At 44.7% G+C, this 24,750-nt stretch overlaps 1 protein-coding gene across 1 annotated transcript; it reads left to right on the plus strand.

Moving 5' to 3' along the window:
• Positions 1-1,484: 1,484 nt before the first annotated feature.
• LOC307226202 (complement component C6-like) lies at positions 1,485-24,600 on the plus strand. The gene is made up of 17 exons (XM_079994767.1): positions 1,485-1,630; positions 3,317-3,473; positions 3,994-4,138; positions 5,608-5,749; positions 6,672-6,810; positions 7,233-7,433; positions 8,169-8,409; positions 9,242-9,367; positions 10,509-10,675; positions 11,066-11,291; positions 13,612-13,783; positions 14,457-14,568; positions 15,330-15,462; positions 16,051-16,242; positions 16,676-16,766; positions 18,695-18,936; positions 24,321-24,600. The coding sequence occupies exons 1-17, from the start codon at positions 1,488-1,490 to the stop codon at positions 24,500-24,502; spliced, it is 2,811 nt and encodes a 936-aa protein (XP_079850893.1). The 5' UTR covers positions 1,485-1,487; the 3' UTR covers positions 24,503-24,600.
• The last annotated feature ends 150 nt before the right edge of the window (positions 24,601-24,750 follow it).

A 24,750-nucleotide genomic window follows, 5' to 3' on the forward strand; every position in this document is an offset into this window, starting at 1 on the left:
GAAGTCATGTGTTTTACACATACGTTGAATGAATATGCTTTAAATGTATATTGTGAATTAAAATGGCTTGAAAATGGCCTTCTGTCTGTTCCTTCTGGACACAGAGATTCCATTTAGTTAAGGTTTTGGTTGGCATCTGTCTGTTTTGAGCAACAATGTGAGTGCCTCTAACACTGCTGTGTTAGCAGACCAAAGTGACCTCTCCAGGACAATAAGCATGGACGGTATGTAGAGAGGTCCTGGGCTGCCCAGACAAGACCTCCCTCTCAGCCTCGGTGACGTGGTCCAAAGGAAAGCAGAGCAATGCTTTTGGCACCTGCTTGGCTGCAGGAGTTGCTGGAAGGAGGCATACAAGGTACCACCCAACCATTTTAGGAAATCCACTCTGGATTTGCGTAGGGTTTACTTCTTAGGCTTTCCTTCTGAAAATATCCCACAAGGCAGCGGAGGTTTAGGATCAGCATTTTCCTAGATGGGTTACCTTCCCAGGTTGATGAGCCCCATTTGCCCCTCACTTCCCTCAACAGTATGTGCAGAAACTGCCTTCTTGACCATTGGACCCACTATCGGTTTCATCCACTCAATCCGCTAGAGCCTGTCTTTGCATGCAGGGGAAGTCCCTAACTCACTGAGGTTTAGAGGCTCATTGGCGACCCTCACTTGGTTCAGCTGGTCAACCAAAGTCATTCCTGAGATGTGGCCACTGTAACATGTTGACAGATTCTAGGAGCCACAGGGGAGAGCTGAGGGCAGTTTGGGGACCAAAGGTGGACAAACTACCCCAGAAGGAGAACAACATGAACCCAACAGAGGTACTACCCTTCCCCTAACACCCCATACACCACACTCTCCCTAATTGCAAATGCAACTAGTGAGTACAGACAGAAATGGAGACATCAAGAAAAATGGTGGAGGTGTCAGCAAGCTCAGGGTTTACAACAACACAGCCCAATGAAGACCCTTAAAGGTAAAGGGACCCCTGACCGTTAGGTCCAGTCGCGAACTTCTCTGGGGTTGTGGCACTCATCTCACTTTATTGGCCGAGGGAGCCGGTGTACAGCTTCCGGGTTGTGTGGCCAGCGTGACTAAGCAGCTTCTGGCGAACCAGAGCAGCGCACGGAAAACACCGTTTACCTTCCCGCTGGAGCGGTACCTATTTATCTACTTGCACTTTGCCGTGCTTTCGAACTGCTAGGTTGGCAGGAGCTGGAACTGAGCAATGGGAGCTCACCCCGTCTCGGGGATTTGAACGGCTGACCTTCTGATCGGCAAGTCCTAGGCTCTGTGGTTTAGACCACAGCTCCACCCATGTCCTTACTGGTGTGTAAAAGATTATCCAGGACATACTATTGGTTCTTGGAAACAGGATAGTGTATTTATTGACTATTCCTACAAGTAAAACAGTGAATTAAATTATTCTTACATTACTACTACTACTACTACTACTACTTATTTGCATATTCTTTGTAACTGGACGCTTTCAGGCGATGGAGAGAACCAGCTTGGTATTCCTTATCCTACTGAGCCTTATAATTAGGAAAAGTTTTGGGTGCTACTGTGACCATTACCCATGGAGCTCCTGGTCCAGCTGTTCACAGACTTGTAATCATGGGACGCAAACCAGATCAAGGTTGGTATTAGCAATCACAAGATCTCCTCCCCACCTTTAGAACACCAGAGGGGGAAAAGATCTCACCTTCATTAATAACAAACTTATACTTAATTTCCAGAAATATGCTATAGAAATAATCATCATCATAGAATTGTAGAGTTGGAAGGAATCCATATCTAGTTAAAAGTTAAAGGACCCCTGGATGGTTAAGTCCAGTCAAAGGTGACTATAGGGTTGCGGCGCTCAGCTCACCCCGTCATGGGGATTCGAACCGCCGACCTTCTGATCGGCAAGCCCAAGAGGCTCAGTGGTTTAGGCCACAGCACTACCTGCATCCCTTTACCTTTACCATATCTAGTCCAACCCCCCTGCAACGCAGGAATCACTGCTAAAGAATCCCTGACAGATGGCCATCCAACCTCTGTTTAAAAACCTCCAGTGAAGTCCACCACCTTCCAAGGTAGTCTGTACCATTATTGAACAGCTCTTACTGTCATGAAGTTCTTAATAGCAATAATTTGAATTTATATAGTCATCCATTCATAATTATTATTTGCTTTGTCTGACAAACCAGAAAGGAGAAGGTTAGGGAAGGAAGCAAAAGCTTCCCACATTAGTTTCTTCCATCAGTAATCAATGCTTTGGCAAGGGCCACATTCAAGAGGGTCCTGGACAAGGAATCCTCTGGGACCACCCCTCCCCAACAGAGCTTTCCAGGGGGCAGTGGAGGGGGCAGCACCAGGGATGGGTGCCATGCAGTAAAGAACCGTGGTGCAGCAATAAAATTTCTAGCACATTTGCAAAGCTAAGCAGGGTCCGGTGCGATTTCAGATTGGATGGGAGACCGTGTGTTGAGTTTCCTGCATTGCTGGGGGTTGGACGAGATGACCCTCAGAGTTCCTTGCAGCTCTGCAATTCTATGATTCTATGACATATATAGAACTTTCCCATGGGAAGGGCATCCTGACAGGCCCAGGATTCCTGCCTCATGCCATGCCTATACACATAAGTGGAGAATTGTAATTGGAGTCCTATACCCATAAGTGGAGAATTGTATAGGGCCCTTTCTCATGCTCCCCATGTGACTGGAGGGGGTGGTCAAGATATCGCATTTTTCACTCCATAAGACACACTTTTCCCCTCCTAAAAAGTAAGGGGAAATTTGTGTGCGTCTTATGGAGCGAATGCAGGGGGAGGCAGTCAGGAAAAGCCCCCAAGAGCCGAACACAAGCTCCACACGGCTCTTGCGGGCTTTTCCCCAGGTGGGAGAAGGGATTGACGCGGCCAGTCAGTCACTTCTCCCTCCTCTTAGAAAAGCCTGCAGGAGCCACGCGCTCCTTAAAGGGTGCGCGGCTCCTGTGGGCTTTTGCGGGAGATGGGAGAATTGCCCGGCCAGAGAGGTTGCGCGCGGCTATGGCAGAAGCCAAGACAGCCAGCAGGATGGATCCCGCTGGCTGTCTTGGCTTCCTTTTTAGCTCTTTGGGGCTGGGGGGAAAATAATATTTTTTTTCTTGATTTCCCCTTATGGTCCAGTGCGCCTTATGGAGCAAAAAATACAGTACTTGTTGCCATCAAGGGAGGGCCCTGTCCATGCCTGGAATGAATATGAGAGGGCTGGGCCTGTATGTAAACCCTCCCCTACCCCGCTCCACCATTTCCCCAACATAAGAAGCAGCACTAATTTGCAGCACCTTCATCTTGCAGGGAAAGCAACTACGATGCCTACTATTATAAGAATTCTTGCGACAGATTGTGCACGTGGAGAGAGACGCGGGCCTGCAACCAGCAAGCCTGCCCCATTAACTGCCAGATCAGTGACTGGGGCTCCTGGTCAGAGTGTGACCCATGCGTTAAAAAGCAAGTAAGCAATTTGATTGCAGGGACACGTGAGAAAACGGAACTCTGTAATCTGCCTTTGTGCCTCAGGCGGCAGACACTGAGGTGCGGGGAGCCTCAGTGAGTACTGTGAGCTGTGAGCATGTGGCCTGCCCTAAAACCCCTATGCTAGCCTGCTGCCATCAAGTGCAGTGGAAGACACCAGTACTAAAGTAGGGTTCAAATGTCACTCCACTGGCTTCTGTTTCTGCCTCGGGAAAGACCCCCATCTTGCCCTTTGGCTCAGGCAGCAAAATGTATTGAGCCGGCATTGGCTACACAGTTGTGACTTCCCCTTCCCAGCTCAGCCGAGATCCAACCCGCTGAGCCAAGCCCGGAGGATCTTATACCATACCACTCAACAATCCTGGTTTCTGATTGGATCCTGAGATGTCCCGTTTTTCCAGCGCTCTGGCATGAGTCAGACCTGCACGTATATGCGGTTGCTTGTGAGTCAAATGGACATAGGTGGGGAGATTCCACCCTTGTATTTCCATCTATTTCAGTTTCGTGTCAGGTCTCTGGTACAGCCATCTCAGTTTGGAGGTCAACCCTGTACTGAGCAGATGACAGATTTCCGGAGATGCTTCCCCACAAAGTTATGCAGGATAGAGGAAGTCAATTGTGGGAATAAGTTCCAGTGTGAAAATGGTATTTTCTGCATTTATACATCTCTCTGTGTTTGTCTGTCTATCATCTATCTATCTATATCTATATCTATCTATCTATCTATCTATCTATCTATCATCTATCTATCTATCATCTATCATCTATCTATCTATAATCTATCATCTATCTATCATCTATCTATCTATCTATCTATCATCTATCTATCTATCTATCATCTATCTATCATCTATCTGTCTGTCTATCTATATCTATCTATCTATCTATCTATCTATCTATCTATCTATCTATCTATCATCATCTATCATCTATCTAGCTCTATCTATCTATCATCTATCTAGCTCTATCTATCATCTGTCTATCATCTATCTATATCTATCATCTATCTATCTATCTATCTATCTATCTATCTATCATCTATCTATCTATCTATCTATCTATCTATCTATCTATCATCTATCTATCTATCTCTCTCTCTCTCTCTCTATCTCTCTATCATCTATCTATCTATCTATCTATCTATCTATCATCTATCTATCATCTCTCTCTCTCTATCTATCATCTATCTATCTATCTATCTATCTATCATCTATCATCTATCTATCTATATCTATCTGTCATCTATCTATCTATATTTCTATCTATCTATCTATCATCTATCTATCATCTATCTATATATCATCTCTATTTCTATCTCATGGATTCTGAACCTCAAGGCCTGTGGTCACCAACTTTTCTGGGTGAGAGGACACATCTGGAAATAATAAACTGTTGTGCCCACCACAAAATAACCAATTCACAGAAGAAAAACTGATGGTGCTCAGAACCACCACCACTACCCCAAAAAGTATTATTTGTTTTATTTATTTCATAAAATGTATATACTGCTGGATTGTAGAAAATACCTCAAAGCGATTTGCAAAAAAAGAAAACAAGTATCGCTAAAAGATTTGCAACCACAGTTTAAACATACAGAAAGCTAAAACTACAATAGGAAAGACTAAAACAAGTTTAAACTCGTACAAACTTTCTAAATATATTTAGCGCCCTCAAAACAAATAAAACAAACAAAAGCAACCCTTTTCCAATTAAAAAAACCACACCTATATATATAGTTGGAACAGGGATTCTATGATGCTGTTTTACTTCAGGGCCTGTCAATTTTGAGTGCTCTTTTGCGGGTTCTTAAACCAGCACATTTCTTCCTGTTGTTAGCATTTTATTATTTATTAAATCTGTATATCGCCCTTCATTTGTGGATCTCAGGGTGGTTCACAACATAAAAATACAATATTTAAAAGCACAAAATACATAATGAAAATAAGAACGAAAAACAACCTCTCTCCCACATATGGTTATGCTCTGTTGAAGTAGTCATTAAATACACTGCTGGGCTGTTCAATTAGTCCTAGCTAGCACAACTTGAGTCGTGCCGTGAGGGAGGCTTACTCGTACCTGAAGGTCGTCATGCTGCTGTTCTTTCTCCGAAACAGGTCGCTGTGTTGCCAGACAACTGAGATGCAATGGAGACAATGACTGTGGAGACAATTCAGATGAAAGGCACTGTGGGAGGATAAAGAACACCTGCCGCCCATCAGTCAAGACCATACCCAGTGTGCAGCTCATGGGCCTGGGGTACAGTCATACCTCATGTTACGTCCACTTCATGTAACGTTCCTTCAGGTTATGTCCCGTGGCAACCCAGAAGTACCGGAAAGGGTTACTTCCGGGTTTTGCCACTCGCGCATATGCGGACGTGCAAAATGACATCACACGCATGCGCAGAAGCGGCAAATTGCAACCCACATGTGCGCAGACGCGCCGCTGCGGGTTGCGCTCTTTTCATGTTGTGAACAGGCCTCCGGAACTGATCCCGTTCACAACCAGAGGTACCACTGTATATAGCTTTCACTTGGGCTTCATAGGGGCAATTTTTGTAAATGTGATGCCACGGGGGGGGGGGGAGGGGTGCTTGTACTAAATCATAGCACACGACCAGTGGAAGACTCGAACACTTTGAAGAAAAATCCGTGATGTCTTCTTCCCAGATGCCGTCTTCCCATTGTTTATTGTGAGAGCATTTTGTATGCCGTGATCTTGCACTATTTTGCACTGCCCCCGCAAAGTACTTTCTCAGGCACAGTGCCCCAAATTGTCTGTTTTGGCTTGCCATGCAAGATTGCGGCCCTGAAAAGACAGCGCAAAATTGCACAAGATCCCGGCAACCAAAATGGCTGCCGTTCTCTTGCGATAAAAAACAGGATGTCTCTGTTTTTCTGGGACACTTGTGGGATATGCTGTATATTTACATTAAAAAATTATGAATTAGGGTAATCAAACTTTAAGCAAGGGCCCCACCAGAGCATCCATGAAGGTGAGACCACCCTGGAGTGCTGAGGTGTTTGTTTTTGTGGGACTTTTCTGGGTGACGTGTAACAAATTTGGTGATTTGGTGCAAATTAGGTGCAAGACAGCAACAAAGGCTTTCTATCATTTAAAGGTAATCTAATCTTTATTTGCTCAATTACAACTTTGCTTAATCTATCTTTCATTCTAGATACCATATTCTGGCAGGAGAGAGCCGAGGAGAAGTCCTGGATTTTTCTTTCTATGGCGGGAGCTGCGTCCTTCTGAAGAGTGAAGACAAAAGGAGCACATTTCGTGTCCCTGCAAACCTTGAGTCTGTTCACTTTCAGGTGGCTTGGCAAGGCCTTCTGTAGGACTAGCAACTAAGGTGGCCAGCGAGCCTTCAATCTCTTCGCCTCTGTGCTATACCAGCACTTGTATATAAAATTGTCCAAAATTCTGTAGACTTCTTGTTGTTGGCATCTGTCTGTCTTGTGAGACAGTACGCCTCCAGGGGTGAAGTCAAATTCTGTATGAACGGTATAAAATTCTGAACAGCACCAATTCATAATAATTTTTTTTCTTTGAAATCCATGTTCATTTTCTTTTCTTTTGTAAATAATGGCTTTTTTTAAAGTAACTTATCACATAGTTTATATTTAAAGCAATTTGGCAAAGCAACACATTTATTTCATTTGGCTGTAGTCCAGAGGCTTTTATTTCCATTGTTCTTCTCCAACCCAAACATGAATCTGTGGCTCTCTCTTGACAGGTGAAGCATCGAGAAGATGACCTGAAAACAAATTACTATACAGATTTAACACCCTTGGTATGTTCTTCTAGCAATATGCAGTATTTCAGGGGACACGGGAAAGATAATTGGGGAATCCCGTATTTATGGGGGTCAACGTCAAACACAGAAACTACGGCATCGAGTTCCTTCCACGAAGCCATCAAATCATCCCACAAAATGGTGAGAATGTGTAGCCCTTTGTGTAGGCTGCTTCCTGTTTATTCATTGTCTGTCTGTTTGCTTTTTAAATAAAAGGTATACACTGATCGATTGTTTTTTTTTAAAAAAAAACTCTCAGCGTGGTTTATGAAAAGAGTAAAACAATAAAATTATTGGTAAAGACAGTTAAAAACAGGTATTTAAAACGGTCAAATAATAATTGAAATCAGTGATAAGATAAACACAGATTTAAACACATGCAAATATTTTACATATCTGCATAGGTTTGCCTAAACAAAAATGCTTTTAGGTGGCACCTAAAAGTGTAAAGTTGCCTGCTTGATGTGGCAGGGAGGGACTGCCACATGTAAAGGCTGATTTCTTGCAAGTGTGGAATGACTATTATGTGGCACCTATAACAGTTCCAGTTCTGCAGATCCAAGCAGTCCGGTGAGCATATATGGTGTATGACGATTTCACAGATAAATGGAAGCTCCGTGCTAGACAGCCTTTGCCAACCTGGTGCCCTACAGAGGTTTTGGACTACAATTATAATCATCCCCAGACAGCATGGCTGTTGGGAGTTGGGGTCCAGCAAACATCTAGAGGGCCACCGGTTTCCCACCCTCAACCAAGCTGTTCATTGTATAGGCCAGAGAGGATAAATAGGGTTGTTGTTTTTAAGGCCAGGGCAGAGGGGTGGAGGAGAGACAACATAATAATTCTCATCATGATCAATCTTTTTCCATTTCCAAGAATTCCAACTTCATTAGGGTCCATAAGGTTATTGCTGTGTCGAATTTCACAGTGAAGCAGTCGGGCTTGCACCTCTCTGGAGTGTTTTTACAAGCCCTCAACAGCCTGCCTCTGGAATACAACTATGCCCTTTACAGCCGGATATTTGATGACTTTGGGACTCATTACTACAAATCTGGCTCAATGGGAGGCAAATATGACCTTCTTTACCAGTACAGTGAAGAGCAGACAAAAAATTCAGGTATGCCTATCTACATCTTGAGACAATAATTGGTACTTTTTCAAGGAACAGAGAATGGAATGGGGAAACATGAGTCTGGGAACATTTCTCTACCTTGGGTTTGTGGAATTTGCTTGGAAGTGAAGTGGGATGGGGTCCTTTTCATCGTGTACAGTGGTACCTCTGGATGCGAATGGGATCCGTTCCGGAGCCCCGTTCGCATCCTGAGCAGAACATAACACATGACTGCGCGTCTGCGCGTGCGTGGGACATATTTCGCTGCTTCTGTGCATGCACATGATGTCATTTTGAGCGTCTGCACATGGGCGAGTGGTGAAACCCGGAAGTAACGCGTTCCGTTACTTCCGGGTTGCCGCGGAGCGTAACCTGAAAACGCTCAACCTGAAGCATATTTAACCCGAGGTATGACTGTATTGGAAAAGGGTAAAATACTGCTTTTCCTCCAACCACACTCAAATGAGGGAGGGGGAGAGAAAAATGGATATAAAGGAAAAGAATTTAGGCAAGAAATGGGTTAAAGCCATAGAGCTGTTTCTTTCAAAGCTCCTTAGCTTTAGCAGGGAAGCTAAATTAGAACAATGGGAAAGCTAAATTTCCTGCACAGCCATGAGATACTGGATCTTCCTCTTGAAAAGGGGAAAGAAAGAAAAACGTGACGTTCTCATAGTGGAAGAATATTTCAAACGTGCCTTGTGGTTTGAGTGTGAGCTGCTGGCCGCAGCCTGACAACCACCAATTTCAAGGATCAGGTGCCATTGCGCTTGATATCGTGGATGCTCAGTTCTCCTTTGTGAAATGTCATTTGCTATTTCTGCTGTTGAATGGTGTCTAGGCTTAACCCAGCAACAAATGGAAGGCTGTGTGCGAACAGAAACGACAAGAACCTATTTTTTCTTCATTAAGAAAACAGATATTCATTACGATTGCGTCAGAAGTAAAATGACCGAGAGCTATGAAGGTAGCTATCCTACCCTAAAGGTAAAGGTAAAGGGACCCCTGACCATTAGATCCAGTCGTGACCCACTCTGGGGTTGCGGCGCTCATCTCGCTTTATTGGCCGAGGGAGCCGGCGTACAGCTTCCAGGTCATGTGGCCAGCATGACTAAGCCACTTCTGGCGAACCAGAGCAGCGCACGGAAACACCGTTTACCTTCCCGCTGGAGCGGTACCTATTTATCTACTTGCACTTTGACATGCTTTCAAACTGCTAGGTTGACCAGGAGCAGGGACCGAGCAACAGGAGCTCACCCCAGGGACCGAGCAACGGGAGCTCACGGGATTCGAACCGCCGACCTTCTGATCAGCAAGTCCTAGGCTCTGTGGTTTAACCCACAGCGTCACCCGCATCTAGGGCTCCCCATATTCTGCATTTAAGATTCCCAAGACACTAGTCCAAGGGTAGTCAATGTGGTGCCCTCTAGGAGCTGTTGAAATTCAACCTTGGGCAGCATGACCAAATGGTCACAATTGTTGGGAAGTGTAGTCCGAAAGACACCACAATGGTTACCACTGGCCAGGTCTGACCAGTATCTAAACTTTTGCAGGCTGCCTCCCACACTTGGTTCTATAGTATCGCCCCCCAGTGCCCCTTTACCCTATGAAAAGCATTATTCAGAATAGTGGTTTGCATGACCCACTAAGAAAGAAAGTAATACAGTAAAATTCAAAACACTAACAATTAACATCAAAGTTTTTGGATGAAAAAGTAATCCAAGCTCGAGTTCTGCAGCCAGTGGGAGCTAGGACAGTTACTAGCCATTGGAACAAGTTGCTCAGACGAGACAGAAAGGGAGGGAGGGAGGGTGGAATAGGTATTGGTCCCCCTCCAATGGTTTGCGGAGTCAGCTGATCACTTTCTGGCTGTGGGGTCAGCTGACATCACTCAAGTCAGTACTGTAGCTGAGAGGCCACTCTTCCATTATGGATCCTCCTCTAACTGACTGGTTCAAAGCCCAGACCAAGAAGGGTATAGGAAGTAAGGCACCTCCAGTTGGCACCCCCAGTTGGCAGCTGGAACTTCCAGTTCATGACCCTTCCTCATCACCTTACTCTCTCTGTGTGTTTGTGTGTTGCATTTGCTGATTTCATATCCATCTTAGGTTCCATGCTGAAGTCATCTGAACGGTCTATTTCCTTGGTCAAGGGTGGAAGGGCACAGTATGCTGCAGCGCTAGGCTGGGAGAAAAAAGGGTCTTTCCCGGGACAAACTATCTTTACCAACTGGATGGAATCAACCAAGGAAAACCCAGTGGTGGTTGACTTTGAGGTAAGAGATAGAAAGCAAAATAAAGAGTAGATACAAGGAAAACAGGTCTTACTGTGATGGTAAGATGCTCACTTCTCCTAGACGAAAAAGAAGAAGTGAGGATTATTATTTTTTCCATTTGCATATGTGCTGATTTATGTAAAATTGTTCCTTGTCTGTGCAAGTCCTGATTCCTCCCATTTCATTTAATCTATGCTGGGGCACCTGGCTGGTCTTCTAGACACCTCTTCCAGTGACATGATTCTGTAATTCAACTGCCCTTGTACAGAAAAAGCAGAAAACACAAGAGAAATATTTGTTTTTTTCTTGGTTGTATAGAGAAGGGCCAAACAAGGCCTAGGGGATTTCACCATGACAACATTTGAGAAACTCTGCATAATTCCTTCTTAGGTGACCCCCATTTTGGATTTGGTGAAGAACTTCCCATGTGCTGTGACCAAACGCAGGAATCTCAGGAAGGCTTTTTCAGAATATATGGAGAAATATGATCCATGCCGATGTGCCCCATGCCCCAACAATGGTCACCCTGTCTTATCTGGGACCGAATGCCTGTGTATCTGCAAAGCTGGAACTTACGGTGATAACTGTGAGATACGAGCCCCAGACTACCAGTCAGGTATTCAGCATGCATATGGTGCCTTGTACCATTTGAGCCTTGGCTACCCATCTGCTACATTTTGTACTGAGTGAAGTAATCATGGGGTCTTCAAAGGCAGCTCCAGGTACAACGCCAATGCAGCAGTCTCACCTGGAATGTTGGTGCTAGTGCTAAATGGTTGAGACACAAGCTGGTGAAAGTAAGAGTGAACATATCAGAATGGTTGGCCAGCAACATTTTTTGCTGCCCCATGTAGCTGCAGGACACAGCCTCTGGGATGTTTCCTGGAGTCCTGTGACAGGTGCTATCTTGGGGGCAGGGGAACTGTGACGTTAACATATGAGAGTGCTGGAGGTGAAATAGTTAAACAGGTTACCCAATCAGAACCCAGGGGGTGGAGTCAGAGGGACTATAAAACCAGCTCTGGGAGGGGCAAAGGGGGGAGTTTGTTGGGAGTTGGGTGGTTGGTTGGAGTGGGAGTGAATTGGGATAGAGTCTGGGGTAGGTTGAGTTAGTGTAGTGAAATAAGCTGAGTTAGGAATAGTTAGGGGCTAGGAAGACAAGTAAATATCTGAGAGGTGGTTTAGTGAGTGAGAGCAAGTAGCGGAAGTTATAGGTCTGGATAGGCACCCCATGATTGTAATTGACCGATATTGTTTATTAAATCACACACTTGTTAAACTGCAATAAATAAACAAAAGTTTATGTTCCAATTTAACCCTGACTGGACTCAGTATTGTACCAGGTAGGGCCTGGGTGGTGGCAGTGAGAAATAAAGTGGTGGCACAGGGATCAATAGATGGTGAAACGTCTGGGGACCCTGTGTGATCGCCATAGGGACAACAGCTGTACACAATGAAAGAGGTTGCCATCTAAAACCCAGTGTTGCAAGGGATCCTGGAAACCCGCCCCCCCCAAAGCATGACTTTGTAGATGGCCGTAAAAAATATTGCTGCCCAAGGAGCTTCTTGAGTGGAATCTAGACACATATAAAAAACGTAAAAATGCTTTTTTTAAAAAAAATAATATTGATAAATATATTGAATTTGCCATAGCTCACCATCGCCATCTAGTGTCACATTTCTACAATGCACTTTACAACATTATTAAAATGTTTTATTTGCAGCTTTATAGCTGAGTCCTTGGTGTGCCTGCATAGTCGGTTATATCTGACCTGCTAATGGGGCCATGGAGTAGAAAAGAAGAGCGACAATGGAAAGGCTGAGAATTATTATTTTGTTAGGTTTTCTGCTCCTGATTACACTTGGCTCAAGGCAAACATGTTGTCTGTCACTCTATAGTTCTCAGCTTTGAAGTGCTCACTTTGTTTTTAGAGTTGCTTTATCAATCATTGTTCTAATGGGACCGTGATCTTTTAAAAAATCTGTTTTCATGCACCATGTCGCCTAGAGAACACTTGTCGGATGACTAATATACAGATTGGTTGAATGAATGAATCATGGAATTGGCTGTGGAACTGTTTTTGATGGTTTTAGAAAGGGGTGAGACAACATTATTACAAAAGGTGTGCTGAGAGAGAGAAAGAGAAAGAGAGAGAGAGACAAAACTCAGTTGCTGCATTGAGACATAGGAAGCTGCCTTATGCTAAGCCAGACCTAACTCAGCAATGTTTACAATGTCTGGCAACAGTTCTCCAGAGTTTCAGAAAAGAGGTCTCTCCTGCTTGGAGATGCCTGGAACTGAAGTGGGGGTAATTTGCGTGCAAAGCATTTACTCCACCGATCCGCAACCTTTCCTCCAAGGATCTCAAGGGGATGGTACATGCTTCATCCCTCTCCTCATTTAATCTCCACAACAACCCTGTGGGGTAGGTTAGGTTGAGAGGCAGCGACCTTGGGGGATTTGAACCTGGTCTCCACACTGGCTTTCCAGAACAATAAGCCAGACTTTCTGCTTATCATGGCTTACTGGGAATGAGCGCTGTGCTTCTGCAATTTGTCCAGTTTCTAAGGCTTTCCTCCTCCCCTGGCATGAGCAGGGCAAACCATCCAAGAGGCCTTGGTGTCCCATTGCATCTGAACCAGAGATCAGGATTTGTTCCTCCCTAAGAAGTCACAACCAGCAAGTCATCTCTTGAAGTTGGCTAGTGTTAGTGGCCTGTTAGGGTTTGCTTATTCTGCTCACACCAGGGGAGAAGTGAAGCTGGGGTGATCGGGCAATGCGAGAGTACACTTCTGCTTGTTCACACTAAACCATAAAGCAGGAAACTGGGATTATTAAATATGGATGCAGCCACTGAGTTTGGTAACAGGCTTTCTGTTGATACCAGTGGTCTTTAGATGAGCTCACATCTGCACCTTGTTGTGTTGAATGCTAGTTGCAGTAGATGGCTTCTGGAGCTGCTGGTCTGCCTGGAGTTCATGTGATGCATCTTTCAAGAGGAGGAGAACTCGGTTGTGCAACAACCCCCCGCCCACAAGTGGAGGAAAACCTTGTGAAGGTGATGGAGAAGGAGAGGAAGACTGCTATATTTCACTGTTTGAAGACAAGTAAGAATCACATCATCCGTGTAGTGCCACCAGTGCACAGAGTCCTTTGCTCAAATTCAAGCTACATATCTTACTGTACCCTAAAGTTTGCCCCATCCCCTGATCCTGCAGTGCTGAGTGATAAAGACAAGTGAGTGCACCAGAGGGAGTGAATGTGCACCGGATAAAAACAAAGCAGTCCCTTTTCAAGGTCACCGTGTAGGTGCAACCCAAATAGTGCTGGCACTAGCATTTTGGAGCCCTCCCTGAATCTGGAGGAGGTGGGTGGTACATAGGAATTCAGGAAGTTTTCTTATACCAAGTTAAGCCACTGGTCTATCTAGCCCTCCAGATTTTGTGGCTGCAAAGCTTATCAGCTCCAGTATGGTAATGGATGATGGGAGTTGTAGTCCAAAATATCTGGTTGGGGAAGGCACTGACTAGAGGTGGCTCTCCAAGGTTTCAGACAAGGGTCTTTCCCAGCTGTACCTAGAGATGCTGGGAGCTGGACCTAGGATCTTCTCCATGGACACTCCCACTCAGTTAACACCACCTGGTGTGTACACAAACAGAAATGAATCTGACACTAATGAAGCCATGCTGATGTGGAGGGGGTGACAGCTTTACTGCACTCTGTAATGTCTTCTCTGTTACTCTTGTTTGTTTAATAAGCTCCTAACTCATGCATTTTCAGAGGGGCTCCTTGCATAAATGACGATGAAGCCGTAAGAGAAGTAGATATGTATCAACCTGAACAAGACTTGGGATGCCTGACTCCAGTACCTCCAGAAAATGGATTCATCAGGGTGAGGAACATTTCACAAACTGCAACAGAAAGGGGTTTTTTTTTGGGGGGGGGGAGGTGTCTCAAACCATCTGGCAGAAGGCTTTGGCTCAGGGCACAAATCCTGGAACATGTTCATGAGAATCACCTTTTTGAAATGGTTTTGTGAGCATGTACAGACTAAAATGTGCCAGAACTAGTTAGACATTCACCAAAACCAAAGATGGAGAGACCATTCAGTAGCAATATGGCACAATTTTAAAAGACCTGGATTAAGAATGTAAGAACATGCTGGATCAGGCCAATGGCCCACCTAGTTCAGCATCTTGTTCCTACCTTGCCCCCCCCCCCCCGATACCTGTTGGAAATTCACTAACAGGACCCAAGCACAAAAGCACTCTTTCCCCGCCCAACCTGTGGTTTACAGCAACCGGTATTTAGAAGACTTGCTGTCTCTAATCATGGAAGCAGAGCATAGCAATCACTGATAAGACTATGAATATAAGACTACCTCCATGAATTTGGCCAATACACTTTTGAAACCATTCAGGTTTGTGGCCATCACTGCTGCCTGTGGGGGTGTGTTGTCCTTCCCCAAGAGGTGTGTGTGACAACCCAGCTTTGCTCCTAATCTTCTCACTGCTGCTTTGGAAGGAGCTGCATGTTATACTTAATTAAGTGTTATTACCTCTCTCCCCCAACACTAGACCTCAGGGTCATCTAGTTTTTATCATTTAGCCAGTGAATCACCCACTTCATGGCTTGTTCTTACCCTGATTGCAGAATGAGAAACCACACTATTCCATTGGAGAAGAAGCAGAAGTCGTCTGCCTGAGTGGCTATAACCTTGTTGGGTACCAGTTCCTCAGGTGCCTGCCGGACAAAACATGGAATCAACACACGGTCGAGTGCCAATGTAAGAAGCAGCAGAATAGCTTGGGTGGAAAGTGGGGATGGGGAACCCGTGGCTTTCCAGATGTTCTTTGGGACTCCACAACTCCCATCTGCTCCAGCCAGCATAGCCAATGGGCAGATGTGATGGGAATTACAGGCCACCAGTATCTAATAGAGGACCACAGATTCCCTGTCTATGGTGTAAAGAATAGAAGTGAAGCTTCTTATCATCTATGGGCAGAATCCAACATTGTGGAAACGGACTCAGACAATGGGTTTTCACATTCCTCCTCCCCACCACCTGCAGCTTCTCATGCACATCCAAAATCTGATCCAGAGGCTGCCCCCCACCCCCACTGCAGAGCAGATTTTTGGGCACAGAGGAATGTGAAGTCCCATTGTGTAGGCAGAAGTGTATTCCACACAGACAGACACACACACACACACACACACACACACACACACACACACTTAAGAGCATTGGGTGCAACATTTATCCCAGTTCTCCCATAACATTTTCAGGAAGTGGGATGTTTCCTACCTCCCACCACCCTTCATCCAATGATCAACTTATTCATTCAGACATCCAAATTTATCTCTTAAACTCCAGTGTCGACTTGTTCCAGACCACCCATCTCCGATGATATCAGAATCACCCCATTTAAATTCCAGTACCGGATTGGGGACATCATCCACCTGAGTTGCCCAGGTGGTCGTGTTGTTACTGGCCAAAAGAAGTACACCTGTGGGGCTGATCTGTCATGGACACCTCCTGTTTTGATATCACTTACTTGCAAGGAAGGTAAGTCCCTACCAATGCCAGTTTCTGCACTCATGACATTAGGCTTCTCATGTATTCACCATTTAATGTATTTTCCTCACCCTGTGCTGAAGGCTTAGCAGGGGACAACCACTGGCTCTCTATCAAACATGCACAAACTGTGAGATGATAAATCAAACACTGTCTGCCAGCCAGGATATGGTGTCCCACTCAGGGCTCATTCAATTTGGCTTGCTAGCCAGCTGGGACCCAATGGGCTGTCAAACCTTCAATAGGCAATGATACAGGGTTGGTGGGCTGTGGGTTGTCCAGGGCTGTGGGTTGTCCAGAACTTCTGTTCTTCTTCCAGACTAGTTAGGATAATGAAACTTCGCTCACCTACTTGGCGGTCCACCATGAAGCCCGTAGATGTGAACCGCCAATATGTGATGCTTGCTTAATTCTTTTTCTTCAGATGAGCAGATGAATTCAAGAGGGAATTGTCCACTTGGACAAAAAGAGGTGGAGTCTCAGTGCGTTTGTATATCTGCTGAGGAGGACTGTGAGTAAGTAAGCCTGATGAAGTTAATTCTGACCATAAACCTGGTCTTGTGGCCTGACGGTTGCTCAGCAATCTTCCTGTAGTTGTAGGACAGCAAAAACAGGAGGGGTGTTGCGTTCCTGGTGGACCACATAATACACATCTGATGTTGTGCATTCTGCCTCACAGATTATGATCTGTGTCAAAGTTTATTTGGTGATAAGAATAGGGGTGTCCTGCAGCTTGTCTTCCCTCCTTCCTTTGTGCACCCATATTTATTTGTTAATACATTCATATCCTACCTTTTGGGTCCAGCAAATTTTGCATAGCCCTAAATAAACAAACACACATGCCATAACCAAAGCTTAATAGTATTTTAAAAAATTAATCAACTGGACCTAATCAAATTAGACAGCAGCAATCAGGTAAAACCAACAGCAAGAAGAAGAAAAGTGACAAAGCAATTTGGCAGAAGATGCTTCACAAAGAAAAACAGCCAGGAGGAAAAACCATCTCAGATTCTGGGAGGTCTCAAAGCTCTCTGAAACAACAACCTGATGTCAAAATGCCAAAGGAAACGGAGTAAATGTGTTGATGCTGTTGTTCTAAAGAAGAGGTTGTCAGCCTTTTACCTTTCGGGGCCTGTGGGCACATTGCAAACCTGTGAAACTTTCATGGGCTGCAAAACTGCAACCAAGCACACACACTGCTACCTGTTCTCTTGGCCTACAATAGACTTATTCTTTCAGATCAAATTTCAATATAGAGAGGGGACCCTGCGGGCATCAGGGAAGGCCACGGTGGGCACTTGTGGGCACGTGATCACCACACTGGCGACCTCTGTTAAAGTGTTGATGCCATTGTTCAAAAGGGTCTGCCTAGGGTAAGCCACCAGCACACACACACACACACACACACACACACACACTATTTCAAATGAGATCTATGGATGAAGGGCAGTATACAAATATAATAAATAAAATAAATAAATATTTTAATGATTCCCTTCAAAGTCCTGACTCCTCTTTATGGTGGCTGTAAACTGATGTTAAAGGTAAGATCAGAACAAGTGGAACAGGAGGGTGGGGGAGCCTGGAGCTCAGTGATCTATGCAGGCATAATTGCACATCAACTTTCTGGAGGACTCTGAAATTCCCAATACCTGCAATCTCATGCTTAAATAAGGACTTTATGGAGAACTAGATGGTTGTGAAGGGAGATGCATTTCTATCCAGTGTAAAACAACAACAACAACAACAACAACAACAACAACAACAACAACAACAGTAATAGTAATTATTTTATACCCTGCCCATCTGGCTGGGTTTCCCCAGCCACTTTGGGTGGCTTCCAACAAAATATTAAAATACAATAATTATTGTGTAATTGTGAGATGTGTAAGATGAATGCACTTGTCAAGAGTAATGATGACTTAATTTTGTCCTAATGCTAGATTAAGGCATGGGTAGGCCCAGGGGCCGGATCTGGCCCAATCGCCTTCTCAATCCGGCCCACAGACGGTCCGGGAATCAGTGTGTTTTTACATGAATAGAATGTGTGCTTTTATTTAAAATGCATCTCTGGGTTATTTGTGGGGCATAGGAATTCATTCATTCCCCCCCCCAAAAAAATATAGTTCAGCCCCCCACAAGGTCTGAGGACAGTGGACCTGACCCCTGCTGAAAAAGTTTGCTGACCCCTGGATTAAGGGCATAAACTGGAGCCCAACACAAGCGCAGATACGAAGCAGCAAAGTCCTTGGCATCTCTTGAACTCTGGAATAGCTGTGAAAAGCCTGTGTACTTCTTTTTTCAATGTAATTTTTTTTAAAGCAGCAAAGGAAGATCAGGTGTTCTGGGGATGCATTAGTCTGTTAAAAGGCTACTTCAGAAAAGCAAGCAACAAACGGTGGGACCATATTGTCTCCCAGGCCTCACCCTTATCTCTTGACAGTCTCTACTCTGAAGAGATCTGTGTGCTGGATGGGGCATCTGAACAAGCCCTTACAAAACCGAGCTGCTGGTATCTGGCTGAAAGGTGCAATGGCTCCGAAGAGTTCCATTTCCTCCATTCTGGACCCTGCCGCCATGACACGCCTTTGAACTGGGCCATCGAGAGGGCAAGCTTTTCAGCAAACAGCACAAAGAAAGAACCTTGTGGATATGATGTGTGTTATGACTGGGAAACATGCTCAGGTAAGTTTATTGACTTGGAAGGATTAACTTTTTAAACGTAAAATGAAAGGCATGTTGAAAAAAGACAGTTAAGTGTTAAGAGAAAATATACAATTTCAGCTAATACATAAATTATGAAAAACTATAGATGCATGCTTCTATCACCAGAATCAGGGCTGGATTTAGGTTTGATGAGGCCTTAAGCTACTGAAGGTAATGAGGTCCTTTATATGTCCAGCTGTCCTTTGCCAACAACAAATTATTGCTGTTTTTTGTGTTGAATATAAGCTATATGGTAATGTATGGACCTAATAGGTATCTAAAGCCATTTGCACATAACAAATAGGAGCCTGCACAACACAAAACACTGTTGCTGTATGTAGGTTTTATTTTATTTTGTTTTTATCTTATATTTTGGAAATGTATATCCAGGTGTTTTTTCCTTTAATTTTTTTTTTTTGGGGGGGGGGCAAGAGAGTGATGCCCTGAGCTATAGCTTGTTTAGCTTCTACGTAAATCCATGACTGGTCAGAATATAAATCCAAGCAATCACAGTGTGTGTGTGTGTGTGTGTGTGTGTGTGTGTAACATATGCACGCATATAGTAACGATTAATTGTATTAATTGATTATCACAATAACACTAATTTTCCTGTTGCTGTTTGGTCAAATTAGCTTGCAACTTAAAGTTTGCCTTTGCATCCAATTCTTACAAACTGTGGTTTGTCCACAATACAGGATTGCAAACTGGGAGTTTGGAACCCTGAACAATTAGAGTTGTAGAATCTGAGGTTGCCTCTGGTTAGGCAACTACACATGTGAAGCCTACTCCCTGCAGACGTTTGTGCAGTAAACTTGAGAATCCAGGAAGGAGAACATGATGTCAGGGTGGGACTAATTGCTGCAAGCCCACTCCTTGCCTCTCTGCCATTTGATATGGGATATATTAATCCCCATATGGGGCTATGAGTCCCCATATGGCTCTCTTCCTTTAAATTCCTGGAAGTTTACCTTAATGAAAACCTCACTTGGAAAAACAATATAACTCAAGTGGTTAGGAAGGCCCAACAGAGACTCTATTTTCTCAGGGTCTTGCGAAAGAACAATATTAAACAACAGTTGATGACCTCTTTCTAAAAAGCTAAAGGAACCCCTGACCATTAGGTCCAGTCGCGGATGACTCTGGGGTTGCGGTGCTCATCTCGCTTTACTGGCCGAGGGAGCCGGTGTACAGCTTCTGGGTCATGTGGCCAGCATGACTAAGCTGCTTCTGGCGAACCAGAGCAGCGCACGGAAACGCCGTTTACCTTCCCACTGGAGCGGTACCTATTTATCTACTTGCACTTTGATGTGCTTTCGAACTGCTAGGTTGGCAGGAGCTGGGACCGAGCAACAGGAGCTCACCCCATCACGGGGATTTGAAGCGCTGACCTTCCAATCAGCAAGCCCTAGGTTCAGTGGTTTGGACCACAGCACCACCCTTCTACCGGTCCACAATAGAAAGTGTCCTCTCATATTGTATCACAGTGTGGTATGTTGGCTTGACAGCCACAGACAGAAAGTCTTTACAGAGGGTGGTGAACACAGCACATGATATCATGAGCTGTCCCCTGAGCCTGCTAGATGACATTGCAAGGGATCGTTGCCTTAAGAGAGCGAGAAAAATTCTCAGGGATGATTCACACCCTGAGCAGCACCTCTTCTTCTAGCTCGGGCAGGAGATATAGAAGTATAACCAGTTGTACCAACAGGCTAAAAAAACAGTTTCTATCCGTGGGCTGTTAGGCTGCTGAACGAAAAATAATATAGTGCAACTGACTTTTGGGGTGGGTGTGTTGTGCGACAAGCACACAGAGTGCAATGAGATTGAGTGTTTGTGTTGGGGGGAGGCTCAGTTAATTTCACTGTACACAGGTTGTACATTGACAATAAAGGTATTATTATTATTACTGTCTTCAATGGATCGCCTTGCAAAGCACATTAATCTAATCTGGAGGTGGTAAGAGATCAACCTCCTCTAGCCACTTCTGTCACTTGGGCATCTAAAAGTGCTCCCACCTTGTCAAGCTTGGTCCAAAAGTCACCTGCCTTTTGACTTGTCTGTTTGCTAGTGGGCGATCAACCTACAACTACTGAAATAATTTTGCTAATGCCTCTGCACTCCTCCACATACTTCCTGAGAAGTCAGTGGCACTGAAATCTAGAGGGCTTATTACTGAGTAGGAAAAAAATGTGGAGATGGTCATGCTGTTTCATTTCCAAGACATTTCAAAATCATATTCTTAAATGAGAGGGGGGGGAGAACATGTGTGAGATCCATGTTTATTTATGGGATTTCAGGGGGAAAGCGGCTGCAAGAAAATGCCTTTTTGGTTAGTAGATCTCTGCAGAAACGAAACCTCGTGTCAATGTTTGTTATGCAACTTGTTGTTCACTGTGCAACAGGGTGATAACAATTGTGGCTTTTCTCGTAAATTGCCTTGGCTGAGAACACATGAATAAGTTTTCTGCCAGGAAAAATATGGTTTGTCTGGTTAAATTCTCCCTTCTCCCCCCTCCCCCAAGACAATCATCTTCCTTTTAGCCAGAAGCAGAAGCAGAACCCACTCTAGACGCTTTCACACCTGAAGCAAAAGCGCACTCACTCATCCTTCCAATTTGGATGAGAACTATTTTTCTTTATGAAAATAACATGTAATGTTTGGAGGCAGAGAAATAATATCCCCTCTGGAATCTGCAGTTACAATCTGACTGCTACAGGCCAAGGCAGCCCTAGGTAGAAGAGCTTGGTCTCAGTACTGTCATTAGACTGTTTCATTGATGGAAGCAACTTCCAGTTGCATCAGAAGAGATTAGAAAAACAAAACATTATATATTATTTACAAGTGGTGGTTCAAAATATTGACAAGGGAGGTGACACCTGATTTAAAGCAGTTAGTGCTAATGATTTCGCATTAGGATTACACATAATAGAAAGCTCTAGTTATGGGGCTGTATCCAACTGAGTCAGAGTCAGGGCCAGCCTACCCATAAGGCAAGGTGAGGCAACTGCTTCAGGTGGCAAGATTCACTGGGGCAGCCAATCCCAATGTCAATCTTTCTTCCCAACCCCCCTGTACTTGATGTAGATCTTCCTTCTACCCTTCTTCCCTGGACGGGAGGAGGAGCCATCCTGGGGTCTGCCCAAGGTTCCAAAATGTTGTGGGCTGGCCCTGCTCAGAGTAGGCCCACTGAAATTAATTGGCAACTTAGTTGAAATTAGTTGACCTTCAGTGAGTTTAGTCTGAGTAAGACTAATGTCTGATACAGCCATGTTATGTAGCAGATGGGAGTTTGCTGTTTTGCCTGTACTCATAGTTTGCTGTCCTGGTTTGTAGCCAAACAAACCATTTCTGCTGGATTTTTCTCTCTCCTTCTCCCGGTTTAGGGTCCTAGCAGAGGCCAGGTGAACACTAGGCACTCACTGATACGACAGAGGTCACATCCCCAAAAGCAAGGCCATAGCAAGGCAAGTCAGGAGGGAGCTACCATGTTCCAACCAGGGGGAAAAGGCAGCTTGTCAGCACCCTGGAGAGCTCACCGGGAAGTATTCACTCAGAGCGTTATTGCCCCAACACCATAGTGAGTTCTTATGAAGGCTGGCTGGCCTCAACTTCCTATTTGCCCCGCCCCTTCTGAGGAACCATATTTTCATTTAAAGACCAGTTGCCCTATTCTGACTTCTATGGCATGGAGGTGCTAAGAGACCCCCGAGTATAGGGTGGTATAATAATAATAATAATAATAATAATAATAATAATAGATGAATTGGAGGGCTGTCCTCTGGCCTGGAAAGGTTTGTTAAAACCTGATAATCTAACTTTGGATGATCTGGGAGCAGGGTAAGGCTGAGCCTGCCTCTGAGTCAGATGTTGTCAAAGAATATAACAGGTTTGGATGCAAAAGCAAACTACAGTTTGTCACAAGCTAGGATCAGACTTTGTTACTACTATTGTTGTTATTTTTGCACCATGTGCAGTGAGAAGAGGGAGGAAGCATAGGACCCTGAAGCTTGTGCTGGCTTACTCTTGTCATGTCAGATCGTGGTGAGGGCATAGTGTCTGAATGGCCCCAAAGGCAAAATCCCAAGTTCTATTAAAAACCTTCTGCTAATGGAGGTGCAACTGATTTATTCCAGAAATAGGTGGTGTGTATTTTAGCTGGTATTCCTAAATTAACCACCACTGCTGGCATTGCAATTGAATGCCCTCAATGTGTCAAAATGAATATGTGATATATGCTTGGAAGGAGGCCTTGTCATGCAAAAGAAGCTTACGGACAGCATTTCCATTATTATGTTATGATGAATTCGAAGATCATATTTGACGTAATCCCCTATTTTTTACACTTTATATAGTGTGTGGGGTACTACTGAGCCTTGGGCTTGCCAATCAAAAGGTCGGTGATTCAAATCCCCGCGACAGGGTGAGCTCCCATTGCTTGGTCCCAGCTCCTGCCAACCTAGCAGTTCAAAAACTAGTAGATTATTAGGTACCACTCAAGCGGAAAGGTAAACGGCGTTTCCGTGCGCTGCTCTGGTGTCGGTGTTTAGTTGCGCCAGAAGCGGCTTGTTAATGACCTGGAAAAACTGTCTGCGGAGCAGACAAATGCCGGCTCCCTCGGCCTGTAAAGCGAGATGAGCACTGCAACCCCAGAGTCGTTCACAACTGGACTTACCTGTCAGGGGTCCCTTTACCTTTACCTCTCATGGGGGACACTGTGCTCCTTGGAGTAATTTGTCCACCTTTGGTCCCCAACCTGCACTCAGCTCTCTCCTGTGGCTCCTAGAAGCTGTCAGCATGCGACAGCAGCCACACCCCGGGAATGGTTTTGACTGGCCAGCTAAACCAGGTGAGGATAGCCGATGGGTCTCAAACCCTCAGTGAGTTAGGACTTCTCCCTGCATGCAAAGACAGGCTCTGGCAGATGGAGCAGACGAAACCAGTAGTAGGTTCAGCAGTCAACAAGGCGGTTTCTACACATGCTACAGAAGGAAGTGAGGAGTACCAACTCAACTCTGAGTACCATTTGATGGGAAAGCAGATATAGGTTAAACCAATAACTAAGCAACAGCAAGAAAAGACTGTTGCTTTTTTTAACTCTCCTGTTTGTGGGTTTCCTATAAACATCTTGTAGAAAACAGGATGATACACTGCATAAACCTTTGATCAGGTCGTGGAGAACCTTTGGCCTGAAAGATGCTGCTGAACTACAACTCCCATCATCCCCAGCCATCAGCCATGTTCGTTGGGGATGATGTCATTTGTATTTCAGCAGCATCTGGGGGACGGAAAGTGATCCACCCCTGCTCTGAACAAGCCAACAGAAATCATGTTCAGCTGACTCTAAGCCATTTCCCATTCACAGAAACGGAATCACGGTGTACCTGCTTGCTTCCAAACCAGTGCCCAAAGGATGAGGGCCACCTTTACTGCATCCAGACCAGAAGAGGGCGTCCAAAGAGGACATACACCCTCTGTGCATTGGGGGCCATGAAATGCACCAAGATGAGGATGGAATCCTTTCATCCTGGGAAGTGCTTGCCTTAAAATAGACGTCAAAACTCCTCTCCTAACGGAAGAACATCCAGATAGACAGACATATTTCGGTAGCATGGTATATTCAGAATAAATATCAATGGACGTTAGTACTTTGGTATCAATATATGACAATCACTGAAATAAGGAGTGCTTTACATATGTCCTAAGAGTAGAGCATTGCTGAAGATTTCAGAACTGTCTTTTTCAACCATTCATTAGGTGGAATGGGGGTGTGTTTGATAAAATGAATCCCTCCC

The sequence above is a fragment of the Podarcis cretensis genome (assembly GCF_951804945.1).
Source record: "Podarcis cretensis genome assembly, chromosome: 11".
In the NCBI taxonomy this organism is placed as follows: Eukaryota; Metazoa; Chordata; class Lepidosauria; order Squamata; family Lacertidae; genus Podarcis; species Podarcis cretensis.